This window comes from Nycticebus coucang, chromosome 9 (genome assembly GCF_027406575.1).
Source record: "Nycticebus coucang isolate mNycCou1 chromosome 9, mNycCou1.pri, whole genome shotgun sequence".
NCBI lineage: Eukaryota > Metazoa > Chordata > Mammalia > Primates > Lorisidae > Nycticebus > Nycticebus coucang.
In genome coordinates this window covers 108,955,310-108,979,316 of record NC_069788.1, presented here as the reverse complement: position 1 = coordinate 108,979,316, position 24,007 = coordinate 108,955,310, and the positions used below count along the sequence as shown (strand labels likewise).

The window sequence follows — 24,007 nt, the reverse complement described above, 5'->3', positions numbered from 1 at the left end:
TGCCCATGGGCCTTGCAGTTAAAACTATCATCAACTAAAGAGAAGTTTTTCTTTTACCAATGATGAAACCCTAGGAACAAATAGCTTGTACTACTATTTAAAACCAACTGTGTTTTATGCTCAAATTGATGCCAAAATCATAAGAAATTAGATTATAAAGTAATATGTGACACAGACAAGAATAAGGTCAGATTTCTTTGTTATAAGAAAAAAAACCCCACAATCCACTGTAATGGAAAATATTTAATTAGACAGATCATTCATTCGGTCAATAGCTAGTTGTTCAATGTCTCTTAGCTACCAGGTACTATCAAGACAAGGTCCTCTTCCCACCCCCTCCTCCTCCTTCCTTTTCTCTTTGCGCTCCTCTTAGTCCTCTTGTTTTTCTCCCAGAAATTTGGCAGGGGACAAAGCTATTACAGCCATAATGTGTTCCTATTCTCCTGGTAGCTCGGTGGAAAAAAGATCTTTGTTTGTGTGGGGAGACCTGCCTGCTCACTGCAGTTGCCATCTGCGTGGGGTGTCCAGAGAGAAGGAATCTAGGGGAAGAGAGAACTGGGAAAGACTCTTTGGCTGTGTTGGTGAGAACGGGATCTTGAGGGGCAGAAAAAAAAATAATGGAGCTTTGAAATATCTGAAAGTTATCCCAAGACCACTGGTGGGGATTTCAGATAATGGATGGCTGTGGTGGTAGGTGAGAACACAACTCAGGACTTCCCCTTCGTATTTTATCTTTGGTGGCATGGCAGCAGTGCTAATGGGACACAAGCCTTCTTGCCCCAGTAATGGCCCATTACAGCTTCAGGAAAAGCCATCATGTTTCCGCAGCATTTATCTGTCAGCAGGAGACTATTATGGGAGCACAAACTCACATTGTATTAGTGTTATCAGTTAATTATGGTCCTTGGGAGAGTGCCAGCCAATGGGCTAGCAGTATGCTGACCACCACTCAGGGATATAACTCCACACCCTAAACACCAGCATGTGAGAAGACAGACAGTCTACAGAGGTGTGTGGCCGGGGACACTGCGCTTGGCCTGGAGCACTGTCCCCAAAGATGTGCAGGTCTCTGCATAGGCGAGGCCCGCCTTAGCCATCATGGACTGTCAATGGGTGTCCTTCCTAGACTCGCCAGCCCCAGCCCTCTCCCTGGGGTGGAACAGAAGAAAGCTTGGTTTGTGATTCCAACCATTCCACGCGGGCATCTTCCCCTTCCGGGGCCGGTGGTAAGAAATGGCCATACACCTTGGGTATTTCCCAAGGCCTCACTCTCCCCTGGAAACTTGACTTCAAGGAACGTGGGCAAGGGTGAGGGGCGGGGATGGCATAAATAAGCAATCACTGTTCCCACACTGGTCGGACTCAGCATGTGGCAGACTCTCCAGAAATGCCTGTTGGATCATTTCTTTTAGCGATGAAACCTTCAACTTCTCTGCTCTCCTGGGGACCCAGCTGGGTCCACCAGCTTCTGCAAAATTGCCTGGTTTGAAAGATGCCAAAAGTTCCCTCTTATTTTTGTCATTAGAGCAGCACATGGCAGGGAAGGAATTCGAGAACCTGAGAAACACTGCTTGCTGGGCCTTATTTGTGTAAAAATGACTCGTGCCAGGGGAAGCTGCTTCTAGAAAGGGAAGGATGAGGCTCTACCAAGGGTAGAGATGCTCACCAGACCTCTGGCCAAGGGTGCTATGCTGGGTTGGCTGCATAGATCATGGCAGGACCTCTCAAGTGACCCTGACATCCAGGCCTTGAGTAGGACAGTCCACTCTGAGGATTTAGGCGGAGTGAGATGGGAAATAGCGGTGGTTAGTGTGGATCGGGTTCAACTAGATCCCTGACATTCTCTGTAATCTTTATCCCAGGGGAATACAGGTGTGAGTCGGCTGGGCTGTGCATGAATGTTTCCTAATTACCTGGTACCTGGAGCGTTGCTCTTGGCAAGATAGCAGATCTTAAGGTTGGCCTCCACCAGCAAGTGCTTTCTCAGTCCTCCTCTCCCCGCGTCCTGGAAACCAGGTGGGGAAGGGTGTGGTCACAGAGGCCCATTCCCTGCTATCCCCCAGGTGAAGGGTGTGTGGAGGGTATTGCACTGGGACACTTCTTGTTTGCCTTCATATCCCGCCAGAAAGAGCTTGAACTTGGGAAAGGAAGGAGGGGGTAGGGAAAGCAAAGAGACTCATCTACTATACTTGGGGGTGAACACATAGAAATCCAGAGATCGTGGATGGTGTGCCGTGCCAGTATTCATGGTGTGACATTGGGTGGGCCATTTCACTACACAGGGAAATTTACAAATTTCCTTCTTTGTCAAAACTGATGATAGCTGTATGTGATTCCCTGAGGCCCTCCTAGCAGTAAGGCTCTGTGAATGTAATAAACCTCTATTGAAAAGAATTTGTCCCCCAAGTGAGCTGTTGTCCCCCCACAGTCCACTATTACTGTGTCAAATAGTTTTTTTCCCATTCCCTTTTGAGTGACTGGCCCACCTGGGGGTACCAATACTAGGGCATAGTGCAGTTGAGGGGTGGCTTAGAGTTTCTACAAAGATGGATTACAGATAGCACCTGCTCTAGTTGAGCAAAGAGCGAAATCATGATTGCCTGACTGCATTTCAAACTTGAGGGAGGCCAAGAACTCTGCCCACACTACTTCACCCCCTCATGGCCTCTAATTCTGGAGAAGAGATGACTTTGGCAAGGTCATGTGGAGGAGGCAGGACCAGATCTCAGAGTCCTCAACACTGCCCCATACTGCTACCTCTTCAGCCAGAGGCATGACTTCCCTGGCTTTAGGAAGGAATCCCACCGTCCAGGAGCTGGCTGACGGCAGGGTAGGAGAAAGGGTGTCCCAGTTACCTTTCTCCCAGGACCTTGGAGGCAGAGAATAATTGTGCATAGACATTAGCCCGATTTTTAAACCAATGTAGACCTCAACTTTCCCTCATTTGGTCCCAGCGGCTTTGAATCCATTACTCTGGCACATCTAAGGGTCTTTCTTTTAATGCTATGGGGGTCCCTTTATCTCTACCAAATATGCTTTGTCTCCAGTTAAAAATAAAGCACCTTTGGGCAGTGCCTGCGGCTCAAAGGAGTAAGGCGCCGGCCCCATATGCTGGAGGTGGCAGGTTCAAACCCAGCCCTGGCCAAAAACTGCAAAAATTAAATAAATAAATAAAATAAAGCACCCACACAAAGTAAGAAGCCAACTAACCCCACACAACCTCTCCAGGACTAACCCCTCCCAGGCAGTGGCTTGTCCCTGGGCAGGTGTTAGCACCCAGCTCCAAACTGCTGCGGTTTAACATATATATTTCATTTTAAATACATATATATTTATTTCAGATAAATACGAAGGCACATACAATTAGGTTACATTGTTTGCGTTTATAATGTAAAGTCCGAGTAGTGGTTGTGTCTTTCACTCAGGAGGTGTGCCATTGACCTACACACTGGACTCATTAGGTGAGAACTTACAAAAGCCCCTCCCCATCACCCCTTCTTGAATTTAGCTGAGTGTTTCTCTCATGCGTGTGCCTTGTTTTTAATCTACTAGTGTCAAGTTAGTATTGAGTACATGCGATGCTTGATTTTCCATTCTTGTGATACTTTATTTAGGGCAGTGTTTTCCAAATACATACAAGTTGTAACAAAAGATATAAAATCTCCATCTTTTTTGCAGCTGACTAGTGTTCTATGTATGTATGTATGAGACATATATATCTCACAGTTTATCACTCCATTCCTGTGTTGGTAGGCACTTGGGTTATTTCCACATCATTTTTCTTTTTTTGAGACAGAGTCTCAAGCTGTCGCCCTGGGTAGAGTGCTGTGGCATCACAGCTCACAGCAACCTCCCACTCTTGGGCTTAAGCGATTCTCTTGCCTCAGCCTCCCAAGTAGCTGGGACTACAGGCGCCCACCACAACGCCCGGCTATTTTTTGGTTGTTGTCATTGTTGCTTGGCAGGCCCAGGTTGGATTGGAACCCGTGTATGTGGCTGGCACCCTAGCCACTGAGCTGCAGGCACCGAGCCTATTTCCACATCTTTGTGACTGTGAATTGGGCTGCTATAAACATTCAAGTACAAATGTCCTTATGGTAAAACGACTTTTTTTTTACTTTGAGATAGATAACTAGTAATGGGATTGCAGGGTCAAATGGAAGATCTACTTGTAGTTTTTTGAAGATTCTCCATACTTCTTTCCATAAAGGCGGTACTAGTTCGCAGTCCAACCAACAGTGCAGGAGTGTTCCCTTCTCTCCATACTCACACCAGCATCTATGGCTTTGGGACTTTGTGGATCTGAGCCATTCTCACTGGGGTTAGGTTATGAGATCTCAAAGTGGTTTTGATTTGCATTTCTCTGATAATAGGAGATGTTGAGCATTTTCGCATGAGTTTGTTGGCCATTCTTCTGTCCTCAAGAGAAAAGAAGCAACTGTTATGTACCAGATCATTAGGTGCTGGGGATGCTCCGGTGTACAGAAACTGACGTGCTTTTGTGGAGTTTGCTGTCTGGTAAGATGGGGTGAAGGAATACACAGATCATGGCAAACCATGATAAATGACCTGAAGCAAAGTGACTAGCAGAAGGTTCTGGTACAGTCTGGAAGGTGGGGCCTTCTAGGTGGCAGGTGCAAAGACTGGGGCCTAAGGAGAGTAGGACACAAGCTGTGAAGGGGCACAGAGGGACCACAGGAACCTGTCACGGGAGGCCTTCCTTCCAGGCCACAAACTAGGGCCTCTTTCCTAACTGCAGCAAGGGGACACTGGGTGTGCTTTTTACAAAGTGCTCCCTGTGTGCTTGGAGAATGGATTTCAGAGGGCCAGAAAGGTTGCGGAGAACCAGTCACTGAGGTCTTGGCAAGAGAGAATTGTTGTGCAGAAGTCAGGCGCAAGGAAAGCTCTCTGCACCCCTCTTTCTGTTTCTAACCAAGTCCCTATGTGATTAGAAACAAATTTCAGGGCTGCTGATGGAGGAGACATCTTCACCCATCTCTCTGTGAGATGCCTTCCTGAACCTTACACCAGGAGAATCCCACGACTTCAGCTGAATCCTCGATTTCAGCACATATGAAAAATCTCAGCTCTGTGTCCCAGTCTGCACAAGTGCACATTTATCCAAATTGAATATCCTCTGTGATCCTGCCGCCCACTCCCCCGGCACCTCCCCATGTGGCTGTCCCTCCTGGGATCTCTCACAACCCTCTTGGCTTCATTCCTGAAGTGTGTGAACACTGCCTGCAGTTACACTCCATTTAGACATTATTTTGATGATGAAATTATGTCTTCTCTACTGCTTGCTCATTGTCTTCTGCAGAATATAGGAGAATAAGTTGTTGATCTCTCTTGAGGGGCTTCCTTCTCCCCTTTTAAATAAGTCTATATCTATCCCCTTCCCCGCACTCATTTGACTCATCAGATTATTATTATCCCTGTGGCTGATGCATCTCAAAAAATGAAAAATCCAGAGGAAGGCATGGGCATGACTTACAGTTCATTTTGGTCCAATGGCAGCCCATAACATGTGGTTTCACGGAGGGAGCCAGGGATGGGGATGCAGGTGTGTTCATAGCTGGGGATTCAGGTGTATTTGAAAATATCTACTTGTGTGGCAGGTAAGTTGGTTGTTTTAACTACAATGTATTTTCCTAAGCAGACAGAAATTCATTTGCTCATGTTTGTGTCCTGGGTACACTTCTGAGAGCTGCCAATGGATAGAACATCACTTTACACATCCAGAGCACATTTCATCTAGCCACCTGAGAACCATTTCATCTAGCCACCTGAGAACCGGTTGGACTGACTGGCCCAGGTGTAAGAGCTGGGAAGGGAATCTTCTCCCCCCTTCCCCCCCACCTCTCTGGCAATGTCGCACCTGCTGGCCTGACCCTTCATAATTTTGCACACGAAATACAGGGTTTGAGGCTATGAATTTCTAAGGCACTGGCCTCTTGTCTTTGGTGCATGGGTGGAGGAATGTGACTCATTTTTAATTAGTAAAGGAGCCCATTGCAAAAGGCTTAGAGGTGAGTTTGCTAAGCCTGCCAATTACAAGACGGTTTGGGGAGCCAGTCAGGGTATATACCCCTCAAATCTCGTCCTACCCCAACCCCAGACCCACCTGGCATTTGGATATGTATATTTTGTAGGGGACCTCGGACGCGTGAGCGTCTTATTCCATTGAAGTCTCTCTGGCTCGCCCCCCTTCCCCCACCCCTACTTGAATCTGTCACTTTAAGTCCAGCCCCTGAGAGATAGCCAATGGGAGCCAAACCATACATCAGTCTCCCAGTCTTAAAGCTACAGTAGGGTTAGCGGGCTCCAAGTCTCGGGTGCCCCAGCCTCCTCCACGGCTTCCCCTCCCTTTTGCCCGCTCGCGCCGGAGCGCGCGGATGAGTGGGAGCGCGGGCTGTGAGCGCAGCCGGGCTCTCTGCTCCTCCCCCGCCGCGGCCGCGTCCTCCCACTCTGCCTTCTCGCGCGCACTGTGCCCCTGCCCGGACTCGCACCTCGCCTGTGCCCTTCACTCGCTCTTCCTCGTGATTTCCCCGCCGCCTTTCTCTACCAACTGGGAATGCTAAAACAGGACTGATGGACGTGTCCGAACTCTGCATCCCGGACCCCCTCGGCTACCACAACCAGTAGGTGCCCTGCTTTTTCGGTCGGTCTGTCCTTCTGCCCGTCCAGCTGCCTTTCTCCTGGGGAATCACAGTTCCTCTTCCCACATTCTTGTGTAAAAGTGGCAGGGACCTCCGGGAACACTTGGGGGACGTGGGAGAAGGAAAGCTGCACACTTCCTGGGTTTCTTTCTCGGGCGTAAACCCGCCCCTAACTTTTCCCGACCCCCCTTTTACAAACCCTCACTTTTAGGCAAGAGGAGCGCTTTCTCATACACTCATTCTTCCTTTTGCTATCCTCTACCGTCTTGCTCCGCGGTGAGAAAATATTTGAGTTTCTGCGGAATGGAGCAGAAGCCCAGAACAGGTGCAGGAATGTGTTTGCAAGGATGTCCTGTCCGGTCTGATGAAGCTTCCCCGCAGGCGCTTTGATTTATTACTTCCATCCTGGGGACTAAAAGTGATCCCAGCAAGGGGGAGAAAATTCAACCTGCCTTGGCGGTTTGGAAATTGCAGGCGGCCAGTACCGGCTCGCACAGCGATCACAGTGGGGCGCCCCGAGGGTGCGCACGTGGCGCGGCGGACCTAAAGCGCCCGGGGATGCAGGTGGCGTGGCTTTGGGCTGGCTGAGCTCCGCGTGCTCCACGCGCATCCCGCCTGCGCTGCGTTGTCGTAGGCAAAGTTCGTTCGTAGCTTTGGGGAAGGCTGCGTCCTGCTAAACTGACGCACACGATTTCCCTGCCCTGGGGCAACTTTGCGCTCGTAGAGCCAGAACTTAGGGATGTCCGAGGGACGTGGGTGGCGGCTGGGGCTGTGAGACCCGACTCTCAGGAACCGCTGGGCCCCAACTCCAGGGACCGCGGGGCGAGCGCACGGAGTAGGAAAGTGGAGAACTGATGTACGGAGCAGCGGGTGGCTGCCCCGCGCGTCCTGTCCAGGTTCTCCAGAGTCACACTCCGGCCACCCACTGTTTCCTTCCCAGCTCCCTCCGTGGTCGCCGTGCCTCCTGCTGCGTACCTGCCGGGGTCCCATCTTGGGCGCTCTGGTTCCAAACGGAGTCCCAGCGTTTGGGTAGATGCGAGTGCAGAGCGGTCCCTCTAGCAGATTAATAACAATTTATTGTTATTAATAAATAACAACAATAAATAAGTCTCTGGGTTCTTACCGACAGCTTCCCTGCTTAACTTTGCACTCTTCCTTTTTTTCCTGAAGCAAACTAAACTATCAGAATCTGCCTCTTATTCCACCACCCTTTCATTTTTGCAACCCTCGCTCCCCAGCCCACCCGAGAACTTCGAGGACATCTCTAAAATACTCTGATAATGTGGGATCCCAGGAAGTACTTAACCCCCCCCACACACACACTTCTTCCCCCCACGGTGGACCAGGCGTGAAAGAGGCGGCAGCTTCACAGCAGTGGACTGTGTGGTTGGCCAGACTGTCCCAGCCCCCACGGTTCTGGTTTTAGGGGTCCCTCACCCAGTTCCACCGGGGAGCAGGCGCTTTAGATGTGAGCTAATGTCGGGAGAAGGTGGAAGGAGTAGGTCTGGGAGATGAGGGGAATCCTTAATGACAGTGGATTTGGATTTCCATGAGCTTGGAAAGTGGATTTCATTCCCATTAAAGGTTACACTGATCCCACTTCTGTGGCTGGAGGTGGAGGAGTGTTAGTGGTCTGTGGACTGGATCTGGTGCTTGTGGGGGCATTTCCTTACATAAAATTACCAACTAGGACAAATATTGGATATTTAAATTATTTAGGCTCCCTTTCTCCAGAGGCGACTTCTTTAGGTGAGCTTGAAATGTCTATGTATTTGTCTGCGGTACAAGTCATAGTCAATAACTATGAAAATTCGTATGAAGGAAGTACATTCTTTGATTGTGTTAACCAGGAGAGCAAGGAGAGAGATGGAGGGTTTAACAGCTGGGCAATTCATCGTGTTGACGGCAACCCTGGCTTGGGTTTGAGGAGAAATATGGGCAGAGGTAATGTCGGGGAAGCAGCAAAGGGGACGGAGGCGGCCCTGGTCCTGGAGGTCTGGCAAAGGTTTGAAGTGGAAATCGCTTACAAACTTATCTTGACAGTGTTCTGGTTCCCAACCCTTCTTGGATTCTTTTTAAAGAATTAGCTTCTCCTTCCATGGGGCACAGGGAAAGCCAAAAATACACCTGCTATCTCTACCAAGGAACTAAGCATCCCTGGGAGATGTCATTTCTCAAAGCCCAAGATCTGCTGGGCAGCAGCCCCAGGCCGGGATGAGCTGGCCTATGGACAGATGTGTGCCTCCAGGGGAGGGTCTGCATTTGCTCTGGTGCAGAGTGTGTCATCTCCAAGGACAAGCTTGTGTCTGGGGCATCATCTTTCTGACCTTTACCCCAGGGCTTCATGATCTACCTCTAGAGCCAGGGGTAGTTAAGTAACAAAATGGAGGACTGCATTCCTGGGTTTGGTGGAAGGGTAGAAAGTCGATGAACCCACTCACTGAGGTGCTGCTTTTCTCGGGGAACGTGTGTGAGAGTGGGTTTGTGTTTTCTGTACGCAGTTTTTGCCTGGGCACATTAGTTGACATTCCAGAACTCCAGAAAGCCCAAGGACGCAGGAACCAGAGTTCAGGGAGAAAGAACTCTCCAGCCCTCCCTCTCCCTTCTAACGCACAGAGAGCATTTTTCAAGGCTTTAGTGTCATTCTCACGTTCTCAGGGAACACATGCACGCAGATATGGACGTACCTTCTTACCTTTCTGTCCTTCATTTTCATTTTCCCATAGCCAATCCTGTAGGTGACTCCATTACCCTTTCTAATCAATATTTTATGTACATGTATAATCAGTCAGAGTGGGAGTCAGTGTGCTCTCCAGCGTGTGCCTGTGTACAAATGGGTCCTTGACCAGACCAGCTGGAGACCCGCACACAAACAGCCCGGAGAGTGAGGGGGGCAGGGGTGGTGGTGCCCGACCCGCCGTCTGATGAACACTTTGCTGTTGTGAAAGAAACAAAGAACAAACTGTCCTGAAGGTAAAATATGTGGGTTCACACGTAGGAAAAATGCCACATGGTAATTCAGAATCAGTGACCTAGAGAAAAACAAAAGGGGAAATTAATTTTTAATGGTACATTTAAAAATAAATCAGAGTGAGGATATTAGTCTCGGTTTTCCAAGGGAGGGGCTCTAGGAAATAAGCCTTTATGTGCCTGCCGCCCTTTTGGAGATGTGCTTTGTGGAAGAGGCTGGGTCGTTGCAGGAGTTGTGATAAAATGGGAGAAGACATTAGGTCAATGTTGGAGGCCCCAGTCCTAGCTCAGGCCCTTTCCAGCTCAGTGAGATCCTGACATCACTGGAAATTTCCTCTTGGAGCTTACTATACTTCCCTAACTCCTTTCGTTTTAGAAACACTCCTCTATTTTACCAATAATTAAGACATATGAAAAGATCTGTTTCTTAAAAAAAAAATGAACGAACAACCTGGCCCACAAAACAGGAACCTTTTCATTCTATTGATTTGGAGCAATCAATAAATATTCCATTTAGCCTGGGAGAGGAGGGGCAGAGGGGACTTTCGGGGAAAGCACTTCGAGGGAGGTGGCTGTGAGAGAGTTTTCATATGACACTCTGCTTTCTCAGATTACCCCAGCCCTCGTTCCAGTGGGGGGCTTTTAACTTTGTCCTGTATGTGCCATTCGTGTTCCCGATAATCAGATATTTTGCCAAATGGTTTTAAAAATAATCAAAATTCATTGAAAAAGTTTGTCTCCTTCCTTGCTCTTCCGCAGAATGCCTAGTGGGTGTTTTTTTTTTTTTTTTTTTTTTTTTTTTTTGAGCGAAGATCTTCATAACTCTAGCAGGCCAGTGGAAAGATGTGCCTGAGACAGAGACATTGGGGGAGCGTATGCATCAGGGGTGGGCCATGGACTTGGCTGTGGACAAGTAGGATTCAGAAGGAGAGAAAATTCCAAGACAGCAGACAAGAGATAGGATGCTTTCGACCTGGCTCTGCAGCACTCCTGCCTAGAACCCATCTTCCCAGGTACCTTAAGTGACTTCTTCCAAATGGTTAAAATTTCTTTGTGGTTCCAAATTTAAAGGAAGGAATAGCAGTTATTTAGACCATAATTCACTGCATCAAAGTAAAGCCCAGCCCACACCCTAAACACCTCCCTTTGGTGGTTCTCCCCTACCTACCAGCCCTCTCCGCAGTGAGACCCATGAAATGCTCTTCCTGCTTGACTGAGAGTTCTGCCTAGAATTAGCCAAGACTAATACAGCTGCCCTGGCTCTTAACTGAATGTTACCCTCTGGAACCCCCACTCAGCTTGAATGCTCTGGTGTCCTTCAGAGACAATATAGTCCCCAGAGGGTGCGTGGGCCGAGGAGAGGGCTGCCAGTGCAGGGCCCAGGGAGCCATGAGAACACATGTTGAGGATAGGCTAGCACCAGCCTATCCCTCCTTTTTGCCCTTAAAGTGATCCGCTGATTTCTAGGGATAAATCAAACACCTTTTTTTAGCGTGTGTGTGCTAGTGACCCTTGATTGGGCTTTGTCTCTGGAAAGTTTTACCTTTCTCAGTCCCAGCAGCCTCACATGTCCTGGGAACAGTCACAGACATGGTCTTCCTTAGAGGAGGGGCCCATCGGCTTCGGCAGCTGTGGTGTTTCCTGGCATGGCAGGTTGGCCTGGGGCAGAATTACATCCGGGTTGCCCCATCCCGTTGGTGTGACCTCCTCCCTGCACAGGGAGGTTGTGGTGTTTATAATTGCAAATGTAATTAGCAGACCAGCTCTGGGGGCCTGGGATATTCAACATCCCTGCATATCATAGTGACCTCTGTGATGGCTGGCCCGGCAGCTTAACCCTCACCAGACCAGCCCGCCTCCTGCCATTGGTGAGGCCACTGACCTTCCACCATAACGGCGGCTGTCCGGGGACCAGACACCTTCCAGTGGGATGGGGGCAGGGGATCAAGGCAGTGACTAGGAGAGATCAGTAGCTGGGTTTTTTTCTTCCCTAGGGCATTGGCCTGGTGACCCTCACCTCTTGTGACAGTGTGACCCTCCCTGTGTGGTGGACTGTGCTGGGGCATTTCTGCCTTTGCTTTCCTGACCACACTGAAAGGACATGATGGAAATATTCTGGCTGTATGCTGGTCAGTTTGGGGGCTCTGGAGGGACTCATGGTGACTTCCATCTCGTGCTCCTGGGGCTCAGCGGTCAGTGGCTCACATTTGCCCATCACATCAGCTTCTTCCCAGAGCCAGCTTGTGGGAAGTGACTGCTTGCTGGCTCCTGTACAGAGCTGGGGCAGTTTTGGTCAGTCCCCCTGGAGATGCGTGGGGAGGCCGTCATAGGAGAAAATGAGCTCAGTTCATTTCTGGGAACAGAGACCCCCAGACTAACCATCCAGCAGAGAGACTCTGAAATACCAGATGAGCATGGTCCTTTTTCCCTCCACTCTATGAGTGTACTTGTGTTTGCCTCTCTTGGGGGCCTTTCTCTGTTGATCAAGATTAAAGTCAGAAGGGATCTTAGCAGGACCTTTATTTATAAGTCATGGCTCAAGGGAGTGTCAAACCCTTTCATGATGCCATTAAAGTCCCGGTTGGTAGAGGATGTTTCTGAACCCTTCACCGTGGTAGAAGTGTGTGTGCGAGGGTGTGAGTGTGTTACAGTAAGTGTTCTCCTTTAAGATGGTTTGGCAGTGGGCAAGGGGCTGTGCTCTTTGAACATAGTCCCGCTGCCTGCTGCACCCCTGCCTGGGCTGAGGTCTGGCTGTGGCCACATTCCAGTAGGGGCTGCCACGCCTTGAGGGACCTGCTGCTGGTTGTGCCTGCAGCTTGGAGTATTTCGGTCCTTCTAAGGGCCTCTCTTCAGTTTTCTGGCCCAGGTAGGGGTGGCGCAGACCAGAGAGAAAGAGAAGGGAGTCCAATTTTGCCCTTCTCCCAGATAAAAGATGGTGACACTCAGAAGAGCACTTGGACTATTCTGTTGCAGGTTCCCGAACATCACCTTCCCTTCTTGGAAATAGCCGTTGACAAGCTGTGTCTTAAAGGGTCAACTGTTTTCTTAAATCAAGGAAAATCGTATTGGTTAATCTGCCCATGGGACTTTCAATACGGAATTGGACAAATCGGAAAAAAAAATTATCGGCTAGGCTTCTTACATTAGAAATTTTCTGAGCTTTAGTTACAAAAGTTTTGCTGAGGGTTAGAAAAAGAATTTGTTCGTCTTCATTTTGCAGTGCCTTTGAACCTTAGACACATTTTGGTCTGAAAGAAGTTTTTTCTTTTCTTTTTTAATTTTTTAAATTTCTTTCCTTTGTTTCTTAGGACTTTAAAATATTCTATTCAGTATTGACATTCAGCATCTCCAGATTGAACCTTTTCTGGAAATGGTTTCTGGAAAATGTTATTTTATTTCTCAATGTCATTTCATTCAGAGGTCAAAAGGCAGTTTAAACAAACCCCGACAAGGTTTCGTTTTTATCTTCAGGTTTCAAATGTGATCAATTTTTATTTAAAACTATATCAGGGTCCTCTCCTGGCAATTACAGCTGTAGTCAGCCTCATGTCTGACCGTCAGTGTTTACTCAAACCTTGCATTGAAAAATCAGAGAGGAGCTTAACAGGACCTTGTACTAATGTGAAGTGTCCAATTAGAGTCAAGACTTTCTATCTAGGAAACTATGAGTTTCAAAATCCCCAAACACTAAGTGTTATTTTAACTTGGCTTTTTAATTTTTAATTGCTTGAATTAACTAGAATTCATAAATTAGTGACAGGTTTTGTTGTATTCTTTTTGTTAATTCATCTAAAAATTTGTATGGTATTTACTTCAATTTATGTTTTCAATATTTTCCCCAGGCTTGTGCTTTAAACATGATACCTGCCAAAAGGTTTTGAGCATCATTGCTGTTCTTGTTTTCTGAAGGGCAAAGAACAAGGGAAATAAAGTCATAAGAAAATGCCGTAGAGGAGGCTGGAGTGGGTGAGGAAGGGTGATGTTTTGGACGAGAGTTCTCTCTCATGTCTTGTATTCACTTACTTTTCCCCCTCTATTTTCACTCCAACTTGCTGTAGTTTGCCCTTGTCCTTTTATCCCTCCTCAATTTTATGTTTTGAAGGAGGAAGTATAGGTGTGCAGGTCTGCAGGAGTGTGTGTAAGTACGTGTAGGTGTGTGTACGAGCGTGTGGGTGTGTTTGAGCTGTTCGAAGGTGCTGAGCACGATTACTCGGGCAAAGTCCCAAAGCAGAATGCCTGTCACTGCCCCCCTGCTCTGATTCAGCCGTCAATACCTTTATCCACTGTCGCTGTCCTGCTCACATGTTTTGGTAGAAACAGCAAGGGCGGTAAAGACCTGCTGTTTCCAGGCAAACTCCAGGTCGGCTGTGTCTGTTACCTGGGGAGCGAGGTGATGGGGGCTGGAGGCAGGAGGGTGGGTATCCAGAAGCACTAAACTTTATTCAAAACCAATTTTTAAATCTCTCCTCTCATCTCACTGCCTCTGTTTGGAATTCTAGTTTGGGGTCTTGAGGATGCACAGTGAATGAACTGTTACATGCTTTAGTTTTTTGCCTTTCTAATCCATCAGCAGAAAACATTTCCCTTTGATGGGGAAACAACCCTTCAGCATACAGAGTGCAGTATTTATCCTTTTCCTTTTAGCTTCATTCTTTGTCATTTGTCTCTGGGGTGTGTTGACATTGTCTACCTAAGCAGTCAGGCTAACAAGCTTTGGCAGAAAGAACACTGCTTTTACAAAAATAATAATAATGTGATGGCTATAGTAATTGTAACAGTAATTGCAGCTTGCACCTTTTTGTTCCCCCAAATCGCCAAGCCATTCTCATAACCATTTTTCTCATAGTAACCGGACAAGGGTGGCTGTGTCTTGCCCCTTAAACGTCAATATCTTCGTGTACACGTAAACACGCGAAGGCTTCAGGTTTGCATGTCTGAATTCATCCAGGAGCAAAACTGCCTGGTCTCTGAATGTGAACAGACCAGTAGCGGAGAATATGGTGCTGACCACATGGCTTCCCTGACAAATGCTGGCTGTTCTGCCTTTGGATGAAGAGGGGAGACGTGTTCTTATAAAGGATGCTGTATCAACTTGGACCCCACTGCCAGCAGCCCCCGTGGCCCGTGCAATCTCTGCCTCTCAGTGGCTCCTTGTTCCTTGGTTCCTCTGGCTGTGTGCTTGGGAGAGGTGAGCAGACCAAAGGCACTCAGAGGACAAGGAGGGTTGTGACTTGGCACATATGAAGATCTGGGAAAAGAACTGTATGAAGAGAGAGGCAAAGTCACCTCTCCACCCTCGATTGCCTTCTTGGCCATTCGGCTTCTATGAGGCTGTTGTCCCTGCTCCTGGATACCTCAGCCTGCGCTCTGGAGGCAGAGATTAGAGAGAGGTCATCAGGGAGCTGACCCTTCTGAATTCCCATGACCGCTCTTGTGACTCTTCATGCCGACTCCCAGACCCGAAGCCTGCTCACCTGCAGGCTGTGCTCATCTGGGCGTTACTTTTGAATCGGACAATGCCTTTGTTTTTTCCTCTCTCCTTTCTTTTTTGTTTTTGTATGGGTACCTTGGAAATAGAAGGCAGTGCTGCTTTACCTAATACACCGGGGTCCCGTGACTGACTCTATTTTTTTTCCACCTTAATATTCTTACTCATGTTCTTACTCAATTTTTTTTCCTCAGGAAAGAAAAAAAAACCCAAAGCTTTGGATTATTAATTGATTATTAACTAATTTAACACACAAAACATTCCACCCCCGAGGAATGCAAGCAAGACTTTGGCTGTGCTACTCAGGTCGAGAGCTGCTTCCCCCCCTCAATCGGTGAGAAATTTTATAGCTTCAATTCCCTTGTTGGACCCTGAGTAAAAAATTAATTCATGAATAATAAAAACCAATCAGTCTTGTTGAGTTTAAGAAGGATTAGGAGAAAGGATGTTTTTTCTTACAGGGAACATTTGGAATCTGTGTCATTGTCACTGATTTTTCAGGGATGGCTTGAATGTGCCTTTATTCATGGGAAATGAACTGTTTATTATCCCAAGGTGTAACGCATCTTCCGCAATTAAGGGCCATGGGGGTCCCACCCACTTCTCTCCCACAATCCCATACTCTAAGCCAGTGATAATTCACTAAAATTAAGACTGTTTCCTGTAAGTGGCATTTAACAAAATAGCAACAGCCCTGATATTGCAGAAAGAATAAACCCATTTGTTGACGGGAAGCAGTCCTTCTTGGTTTCCTTCCCAGGAAGTAATTGGCCAGAAATTTACATGCCTTTGTAAGAACTACAGAAATTAGATAAGTAGATTCTCCTTTTTCCACTAATAGTATCTACCTCAAAGGTTGTTGTGAAGATTTAACGAGCTAATTCACAAGTGCCGGGCACATAGTAGGTGTGCACTAAATGTTCAGTGCCATTAATTGTTTTGAATGTTATCTTTTAGAAGTTACTTTTTTATTCCATTGACATAACCTCACAATGATAGTCTGCCCCAGCAGTGAGATGGAGGTGCTTGAGCTGATTACTTTGTTTAATGCGATCAGTGTGGTTTGGGTTTCCATATGTAACACAAAGGGATTAGAGAAGGAATTATAATTTGGGGTGGGGATAATAAGTAAGAAATTTTCCTCTGAATGAATCCCTATATTCTCAGACTTGTAGGTAGCATTGCCCAATAAAATACAGATACCCAATTAAATTTTAGTTTTCAATAAACAGCAAAAAAAATTTAATATAAGTAAATCCCATGCAATATTTGCTGAATCTGGTAACCCTACCTACTATGACTGTTTTTCTTAAGTTGGCCTGATTAAGAAACACATTTCCCTTATTTTTCCTGCTTTTGACAAAGCCCCCCAAAATGTGTGTTGACTTTTTTCAAATTGTTTTTTAAATGACTATTTTTAACTTTTTGCCAGTATGAACTTGTTAGGCTGGCCATGTCCCCAGAAGTTAGTAGTTAGAAGTGATTGCTGTGATCCAGATATATTGATAGAACTGCAATTTAGTAAATAATCTGCGGGATGAGGTCTCCTAACACCGAATCCAGGGCTATTGAATTTTGCCTTAGGGAGAAACAAGGGAAGCCAAGTTTTGGTGGTGAGGCAACCTGTCTGCATGACATTTCCCTGACAAACAGGTTGTGGGGCTGGACTGCTACAGAGCAGAGAGGACCCTCAACCCAAAGCTGAAACAGAGCCAGCTGAGAGCATGGATGAACTGCAGCACGTCAACTGGGTACCAGTGAGCCCCAACTTCTCCTCACTCACCTCTTGGAGCAGCATCTTTGTACCGGCCCAGCAAACACAACCATTGTTTTAAGCGTGGTGCCCTTTCAGCCCAGGGTATGGGGAATGGAAGAGCTCTAGAGCCCCCTACAGGCCCTCCCTGGCACTGCACCTATGGGTGACTCCTGCAACAGAGCGGTCCCCTGGTGGGAAGGAGTGCGGAGCAGCCCAGGGGCTGAGCCTTCAGAAACGGGATCCCGGGAGGAGGGAGCTCAGGACTCTGCCTTCAGAAAGCAGCCTTTCTGAATCATGCTCCATGCAATTTAACACTGCAACTGCCTTTTGTGGCACAAAAGTACACACCTACTCACAACACAGTCACTGCCTCCATGGCTTGTATGACCTCCAGACGGGCTGGAAAGTGCTTGGGCCTCATTCAGTCTAAGGATTCCTACCAGCTGTTGAGTATGCAGACCCAACGCAGCCTGCACTGTTTTCAAGCCTGATGCTGGCTTTCGGATCTCTTCTCCAAGCTGCCTAACTCCCTGAGGACCATTTAAGATTTGCTGTAAGGAAAGTAGTTGGTGGGGATAGGAGAGCTAAAAATAAACTGCAGGGCCAAAGGTGGGCCATTGCAATATAACAGTAAACACAGAAGTAATTGACATTTATTGAGCATTTATCATGTCAGGCTTTGTCCTAAGGATATTTCCTGTATGAACTCATCACTTCCTCACAACAATCCTGGGAAGTAGGGTACTATTTCCATCCCCAGTTCACAGGTAAAGAACTGAGGTACAGAGATGTTAAGTCACTTGCCCAACGTCACACAGCTGACAAAGCTGGGATTTGCACAGAGGCAGTCTGGCTGTGCACCAGCACTCCCAGGCCCTACATTATATGGCCCTCACTGCATCTAGAATTTCAGCTTTCTAACCCCAGCCGCAGAACACCCTTCTAGTTGTGTGGGTCCTACACATCAGTAAAATTTAAGGCAGAAGTGGAAGGGGAAAATTGGGCCCCATGCCTTGGTTTTAAAAAAGCTGGGAGAATTACAGCAGTGAGTTAGAGCTCTCCTCCCCTAGCTCGGCCTCCAGCCTTGCTGTCAGCACAGGGGAGGGCTGTAGGAAGGAGCTTTCAGTCCTCCCGATCTCATTCTCCTGGGGCCCACGGCCAGCCTCCGGAGGGCCCCCATTGTCCTGACCCCCTCCACTCCTTCCTCAAGGTCTGTCATAAACAGATTCTGGACCTGTAGCCCCTCCTCTCAGCCCGTATATTCTCATCCCATACCCTCTTGCCATCGTCCCATCACTCTTTCTCCAGCCACTCCCAAGTCGGAGTCTCAGTGTCCCACTTGGATTCCTGTGGGCACCGCGCAGGAGCATGCTGGAAACCTGCTTCTCCTCATGTCTCCCCCCTCTCTCCCTTCACACCGGGACCCCCGCCACGACATGGAGCATATCTTCAGTTCTTCCCTCTCTCCCTTCTTTGTCAAGTCCCCTCCTACATCTGAAAAACACGTACACTTCAGATCTATTCCTTCCTATATTGCTTCCCCTCACCCTGATCTGCTTGGTGAACTTCTATTTCTCCTTTAAACCTCTGCTCAGGTGTCCCCCTCCGGGGGAACGAGTCTCTCTCTCCGCATGCTTGTTCTCTGACTTGTGCCCCTGGCTGGATTGCAATGCTTGTCTTTTCCCACTGGATCGTGAGATTAGGTTCATCTCTGTGCCTGCAACAGCACCTGGCACAGAAGAGGTGCCTAATAAATATTGTTTGTGCTAGTCTTGGGACAATAGGGACAGAAGAAGGAGGAAGAAGGAAAAGTATCCTGGAGAGTGCTGGTTCTGCAGCCTCTGCTGCCTTTGTTGAGCCAGGGGCAGCTCTGGCTGGCTGGGGATGGTCATGCCCTGTGGGAGGCAGGAGAGAATTGGGGCTTGAAGGAAAAACTCTGGCCCCAGAGCCCATTTAAATTTTCAGTACTTTTGGAAACTGATTATTAAACACAGCCATTATTAAAAATTAAATGATATAAACTTATAAGTAAATACCTCTTACTAAAAGCAAAGGCAATAAATACTCAAAACTGCTCCCTTCTTAACATTTAACTACATTGTACTTTATGTTCTTGGGGTCAGTTTACATCTAATTCTTATAAGATGGTGTGCTGCTGCCTATTTCTTCCCAACTCCACCTTCAGCGATGACTTGCTGGTAGCTTGAAACTGGCCAGGATGGGAATATTTACACCCTGGAAACTGACAAATGCTGCACATCCCTCCTCCTCCCCAGCTAGTTGTTAAATGTTTATTATTGCATCACTGCCTGCTCCATCCTGCACGTCCTAGCTCTGTGATCCCGGGTAAATGATTTAATCTCTCAAGGCCTCAGATCTTCTTCTGCCCTGATCTTCCTTGTTGGGTCACTAAACATAAAGTACTTAGAGCAGAGACAAGTACACAGTAAGTGCTCAATAAATATCAGCTCATGTTAGTATTTCTTCTTACTCCTCTAGGCATGTCCTTATCCAAATTCTTTTAAAACAGATGACTTCTCAGATAGAGAAATGTCAGTTTTATGTTGAAAGTATAAGGTTAATTTCTTCTCCCTACGGGATCCCTGCCTGAGAGGTCTAACTTGAGTAGCTAAGAGCAGGAAGTGAAAAACACTAATTTTCTAAGGGGAAAGGCCCTGGTGGGGAGGTATGCTTAAGTCTCTGGGCCATGAGAGGATTGTGCCCCAGGCCCTGTGAGGAAATGAGCAGCGCCAACATGGTTGAACAAGTGAGGCAGACACAGGTGAGGTCAGGAGAGGAAGGGAGCGGATGCCACGCACAGCTGAGCTACGGTGTGGAGGGAGCTCTGTGTGTGGCTGCAGTGGGGCCCTGAGACCTTGTAGGGAGGCAGCTGGGCCGTGTGACCATTCCCATAAGAGCTCCTCTGACTTCAGAGTAGACGGAATATTCATAGCCAGTCCCAAGTTGGAGCACACGCTATAAGCAGCTTGAGCTGAGTTGTTTTGGCTATTACGGTAAGTTGGTATGGCTATAGGAAAGTGAGAGGACCTGGTCTGCAGACACTAGGACAATAGAGGCCCAGCTAGGGCTCTTCTAGACCCCTCTGTGGTGGGTTTCTTGGGTTTGGGTTGTGGCTTTATCTCCCTTGTGTACCCTGACCTCCCCTGGCCCCAGGCCTGCCTGGCAGAGTGGGTCCAGGAGGAGACCCAATAGACTTAACTTGGGGCAACAGTTGGGAACCTGATAAGCCTGATAAGCCATCCCTAGAGGCAGGAGCCTCTCTGTAAAAAGGCTCCCCTGGCCTAGGGAAGTGCCCCCAACTTGTCTTGACCAGATGTCCCCCCTGGGCGGTCTAGCCATGACCTTGCTTGCCACATACTTCTGTAGGCCTCGCAGCCTCCTAAGTCTTCACTCAGTGCTAGCTGCTTTTTCAGCTAATAATAGTAACAAAACAAGTTCCCAGCTCTGGCAATGGATCTCTGTTTTTAGTCTATAAGTGTATTTATCTAAAAACTGTTATATTTTATATGACAACACAACATTGCATAAGATAGCTTTATTGCATATAAGTGTGGTATTTGGGATCAGAGCAGTTTCTGAAAACGGGCTCCAGGCAGCCAGAAGAGGTCCTCTGGATGGTGCCCAGGATGAAGGTGTGGCCAGGCGTGGGTGGCTACAGGTGGGTGAGTCTAAGCAGAAGGCTGGGCCAGAAGAGGTGCCCGTGTCCAACAGGTGCCTATGAGACTTAAATGTGGGCTGGGAGGACCTGGGGTCCCTGGGATGGCTCAGGCAAGGGGCTCCAGGGCTATGATCTTCTCATAGACCACTTGGGTTCCAGTTTACTCAGTACTTTTAGCTCCTGGTCACATGGATGAGGCCATGACAGGTAGACTTGGCCACTCCAGAGCAAACCAGTTTGTCTCCATGCTGGGCTCTTTCCTTGCTCCCCATCATGCTTTCTTTCTAGCCCTGTACCTCTGCCTCTGTCAACCTTTCTCTTTCCTGGTGCTCAGGACAATAGCAATAGCTGCTCACATCTGCTGAGTGCCTGCCACCAGCAGGCGCTGTGCAAAGTGAGTGCTGCCTGGGGCTACTCAGACCGGCAGGCAGCCTCTTCACTTTTCGAAGATTTGCCCCATACACCATGCATTCCCTGCATGGCTGGTATGAGGGACTTCTGCTCCCAGAGTGAAAAGGCAGGGTGTGGGCCTGGGAGGGACCTGAGAGTCTCATCTGCTCTGGTGCCCCCATTTTACAGATGGGAAAACTGAGGGCCTTGGTCACTATGCCCTCCCTTGGTACAGAATTAAGCCCAGATGTTGGCCTCTTAACCAAAGATGTCTCCCTTCCTTGGGATATGAATTGTTTGCCCTCAGCTTCATCAAAAGCCTTTTGACCCTGTGGTTTTGAGTGCTTGAACAGTGAGCCTCAGGCCAGGCAGTGCAGACACTGGTGGATGTGCCACTATAACTCTGTATGTCCACCCTAGGCCAGGCAGAGCAAAGAGACCGCATGAGCCAGACAGATAGCCAGAGGAGGCCTTGACAGACAGACTGGCACAGACAATTCATATTTAAGAAAACAAGAAGACCAAAATAATTTTAATAAATGGAAACAGGTAGGAGGAAAGATGAGCGGTCATTCTGGGCATAGCAGCCTTCCCTGCCGTCAGTCCTTCACCCTTCTCTCCCTGAGCCATTTCTTTAGGTGGTTCTCTGCTCTTGAGGACCTAGGTGGAGACACAGGAGGAGCTCCCAGCCCCTCTCCCAGTGGGCTTGTGGAGGAGGAGGTGGGGAAGTAAGAGCTATATGATAATAAAGACCCGTGTGCTCTGTCCACCTCACCTTGACCTTCCCAGTGGCTCACCCCATGGCTGGCATGGAAGTAGGAGTGTGTCACTCTGATGCCTGTCCCGTGAGGGCTTCCAGAAACCATCTGAGCTACTCTAGCCCATGTCCAAGGTCAGTACCCCTAACAGGACAGCTCAGGGCCTGGTAATATTACCAAGCATGTAAATACCGGGAAGGCTGTAGAAGGATGCAATGGAGGAAGGAATCCCTTCCTACCACCCATGCTAGGAGAACACCCAGGATTAGACAGCCCCTGGAGCAAGCGAGACCGTTGATGTCACAAAGGTGTGAATTTAGCAGTGACTCTGACTCTCCTTTGCTGTGCAGCCTTGGACAAGTTCCTAATCCCTCTGTGCCACCCTGAAGTCACAGAAAGATTAATAAAAATAACACTTGTACATTGCTCACACAGGAGTAGTCAGGCCTCACTAGGCCTGATGTGCCCCAAGCATTCTTTATAAACATGACTGTGGCCTTTAAGAAGAAAAATGCAAGTTCATTCTAAAGTATTACTAAATTATGAGTTTATTATGTACAACTCCTAACACTAAAGGTACCAAGATTATGATATAGGGGAATCAAGAAATGTTGTAGTATTAAAAAGAGTCCCTCAGAGTCCTTTCTTAGTTCATGAGTGTAGTGATTGGGTTTTCACATTCATGTGTGAGATGTGACGCCTTCAGTCCTCAAATATTGGCACATTATCACTCTGATATAAAAAAGAATTGAAAAGGAAAAAACAGATCCTCATAAATTCACATAGATTAAGATGGAAATGTAAACAAAATAGAGTTGAGTAAAAAAAAAGCAAGTGAGTGACTGAGCAGTACCATCATACAGGGTGGCCATGAAGTTCATGTGCAAAATTATATAGTAAAATGGTATTTATAGATTTTTTGTTGTTGTTGTTTGTTTGTTTTTGGCTGGGGCTGGGTTTGAACCCACCACCTTCAGCATATGGGGCCGGCGCCCTACTCCTTTGAGCCGCAGGTGCCGCCTGATATTTATAGTTTTTTAAGATCCAAATGTGAGGCATATGCTTTAGAAACTTCTGGAAGGAGACGCAAAAAACTATCATTTGAGTACTGTGGGAAAGAAAATACTAGTATGTGGGGTGATTTCTGCCTTTAACTTTACTTTTTTGATTGCATGGGAGTGTAATCAAATTAACTTACTTTTCTGATTGCTTACTTTTTTAGTTTGCTTGGCAAGCAGACTAATAAACCTTTTTAAGAAAAACATGGAACGAAAAGGGATCTTTATGCACATTTGGAACCTCCAGAAACTGGGCTCTGTCCTTGCTCTCTCTGCATCCGCTGCCCTCGTCCCCTGCAGGGCACGCCTCCCCCAGGCTCCCCAGCCGCACCTCCGCTTGCAGCAGGGGGAACCCAGGCTCGGCCGGAAGGCAAAGGTGCAGCCGGTGATTCCAGCTCTGACAGTGGACACGGCAGCCTGGGCTGGAGGGGTTGACCTCATCACCGGATTCTCTCTCTACTTCACACCTGGCGGAGCAGGCGGAGGGAGTCGCTGGAGGATCGTGACCGGCCGAGTGGGCGGCAGCTCACCTGCCTGGGAAGCCATTAATCTTGTGTCTCTGCAGCCTCTCCTCCCACGCCAGCCGCCTGGGCACCGACTGACTCAGGAAAGCACATGAAAGGGGCCCTGGGCTCCGCTCCATGGTGGACTATGACCCTGGAAAATACCATCTGGCTTTTCTGTGTGTCTTCTGACACCAATTCCCCAGGTCAGGACACATCAAAGAGAGTGCGTCTGATGACATTTCTCATTGTTATTCCTTTGTCAGGGCCTTCAGATTCAAGGTCACTCACAGATGTGCACCTTCAGAGGCTGCCTGTGGGGCCTGGGGCTTTTTTGTCCTATGGATGCCTCAGGAGGGAGCTTGCAGAGGATGACCCAAGACTGCCTACCAGCCAGGGCCCTATTCACTACACCCAGCCGGCCAGTCCCACAGGACCAGGCAGGCAGCAGAACTTCCTGGCATTACGAACTCTGAATTTCCTTCTCTGCACTCTGATGCTTCCCACACAAAGTAGCAAAGTGCCAGGTACGCCAGCCAGTGTTCTGGCAAATGTGTGAAGTATGACCTTGGCCCCAGGAATCTCAGCTTGGGTCACAGATCCATATTTTCTTTAAGAAGCTGGGTTTGCTGGATTCAGAATAATTCCAAAATAGAATTTATTGGGGGTAAAATTTAGGCAAAAGTTGGGACAAAATAATTTGGGGCAAAAGAACAGGCCCCTGATTAACCTGGATGTTTGGTACT

The 24,007-nt window shown here is 47.9% G+C and overlaps 1 protein-coding gene and 1 non-coding gene across 2 annotated transcripts in view; both read left to right on the top strand.

Moving 5' to 3' along the window:
* The first annotated feature begins 6,420 nt into the window (after positions 1-6,420).
* Positions 6,421-24,007, top strand: part of ESRRB (estrogen related receptor beta) — a 104,589-nt gene continuing 87,002 nt past the window's right edge. The window contains exon 1 of the mRNA XM_053601951.1: positions 6,421-6,641. Within this exon, the coding sequence (XP_053457926.1) occupies positions 6,592-6,641 (50 nt within the window). The 5' untranslated portion in view covers positions 6,421-6,591. The remainder of the gene's footprint in view (positions 6,642-24,007) is intronic.
* Positions 22,339-22,438, top strand: LOC128595274 (small nucleolar RNA U13). The gene has a single exon (XR_008382909.1). It is a non-coding gene; the product is annotated as a small nucleolar RNA U13 (small nucleolar RNA).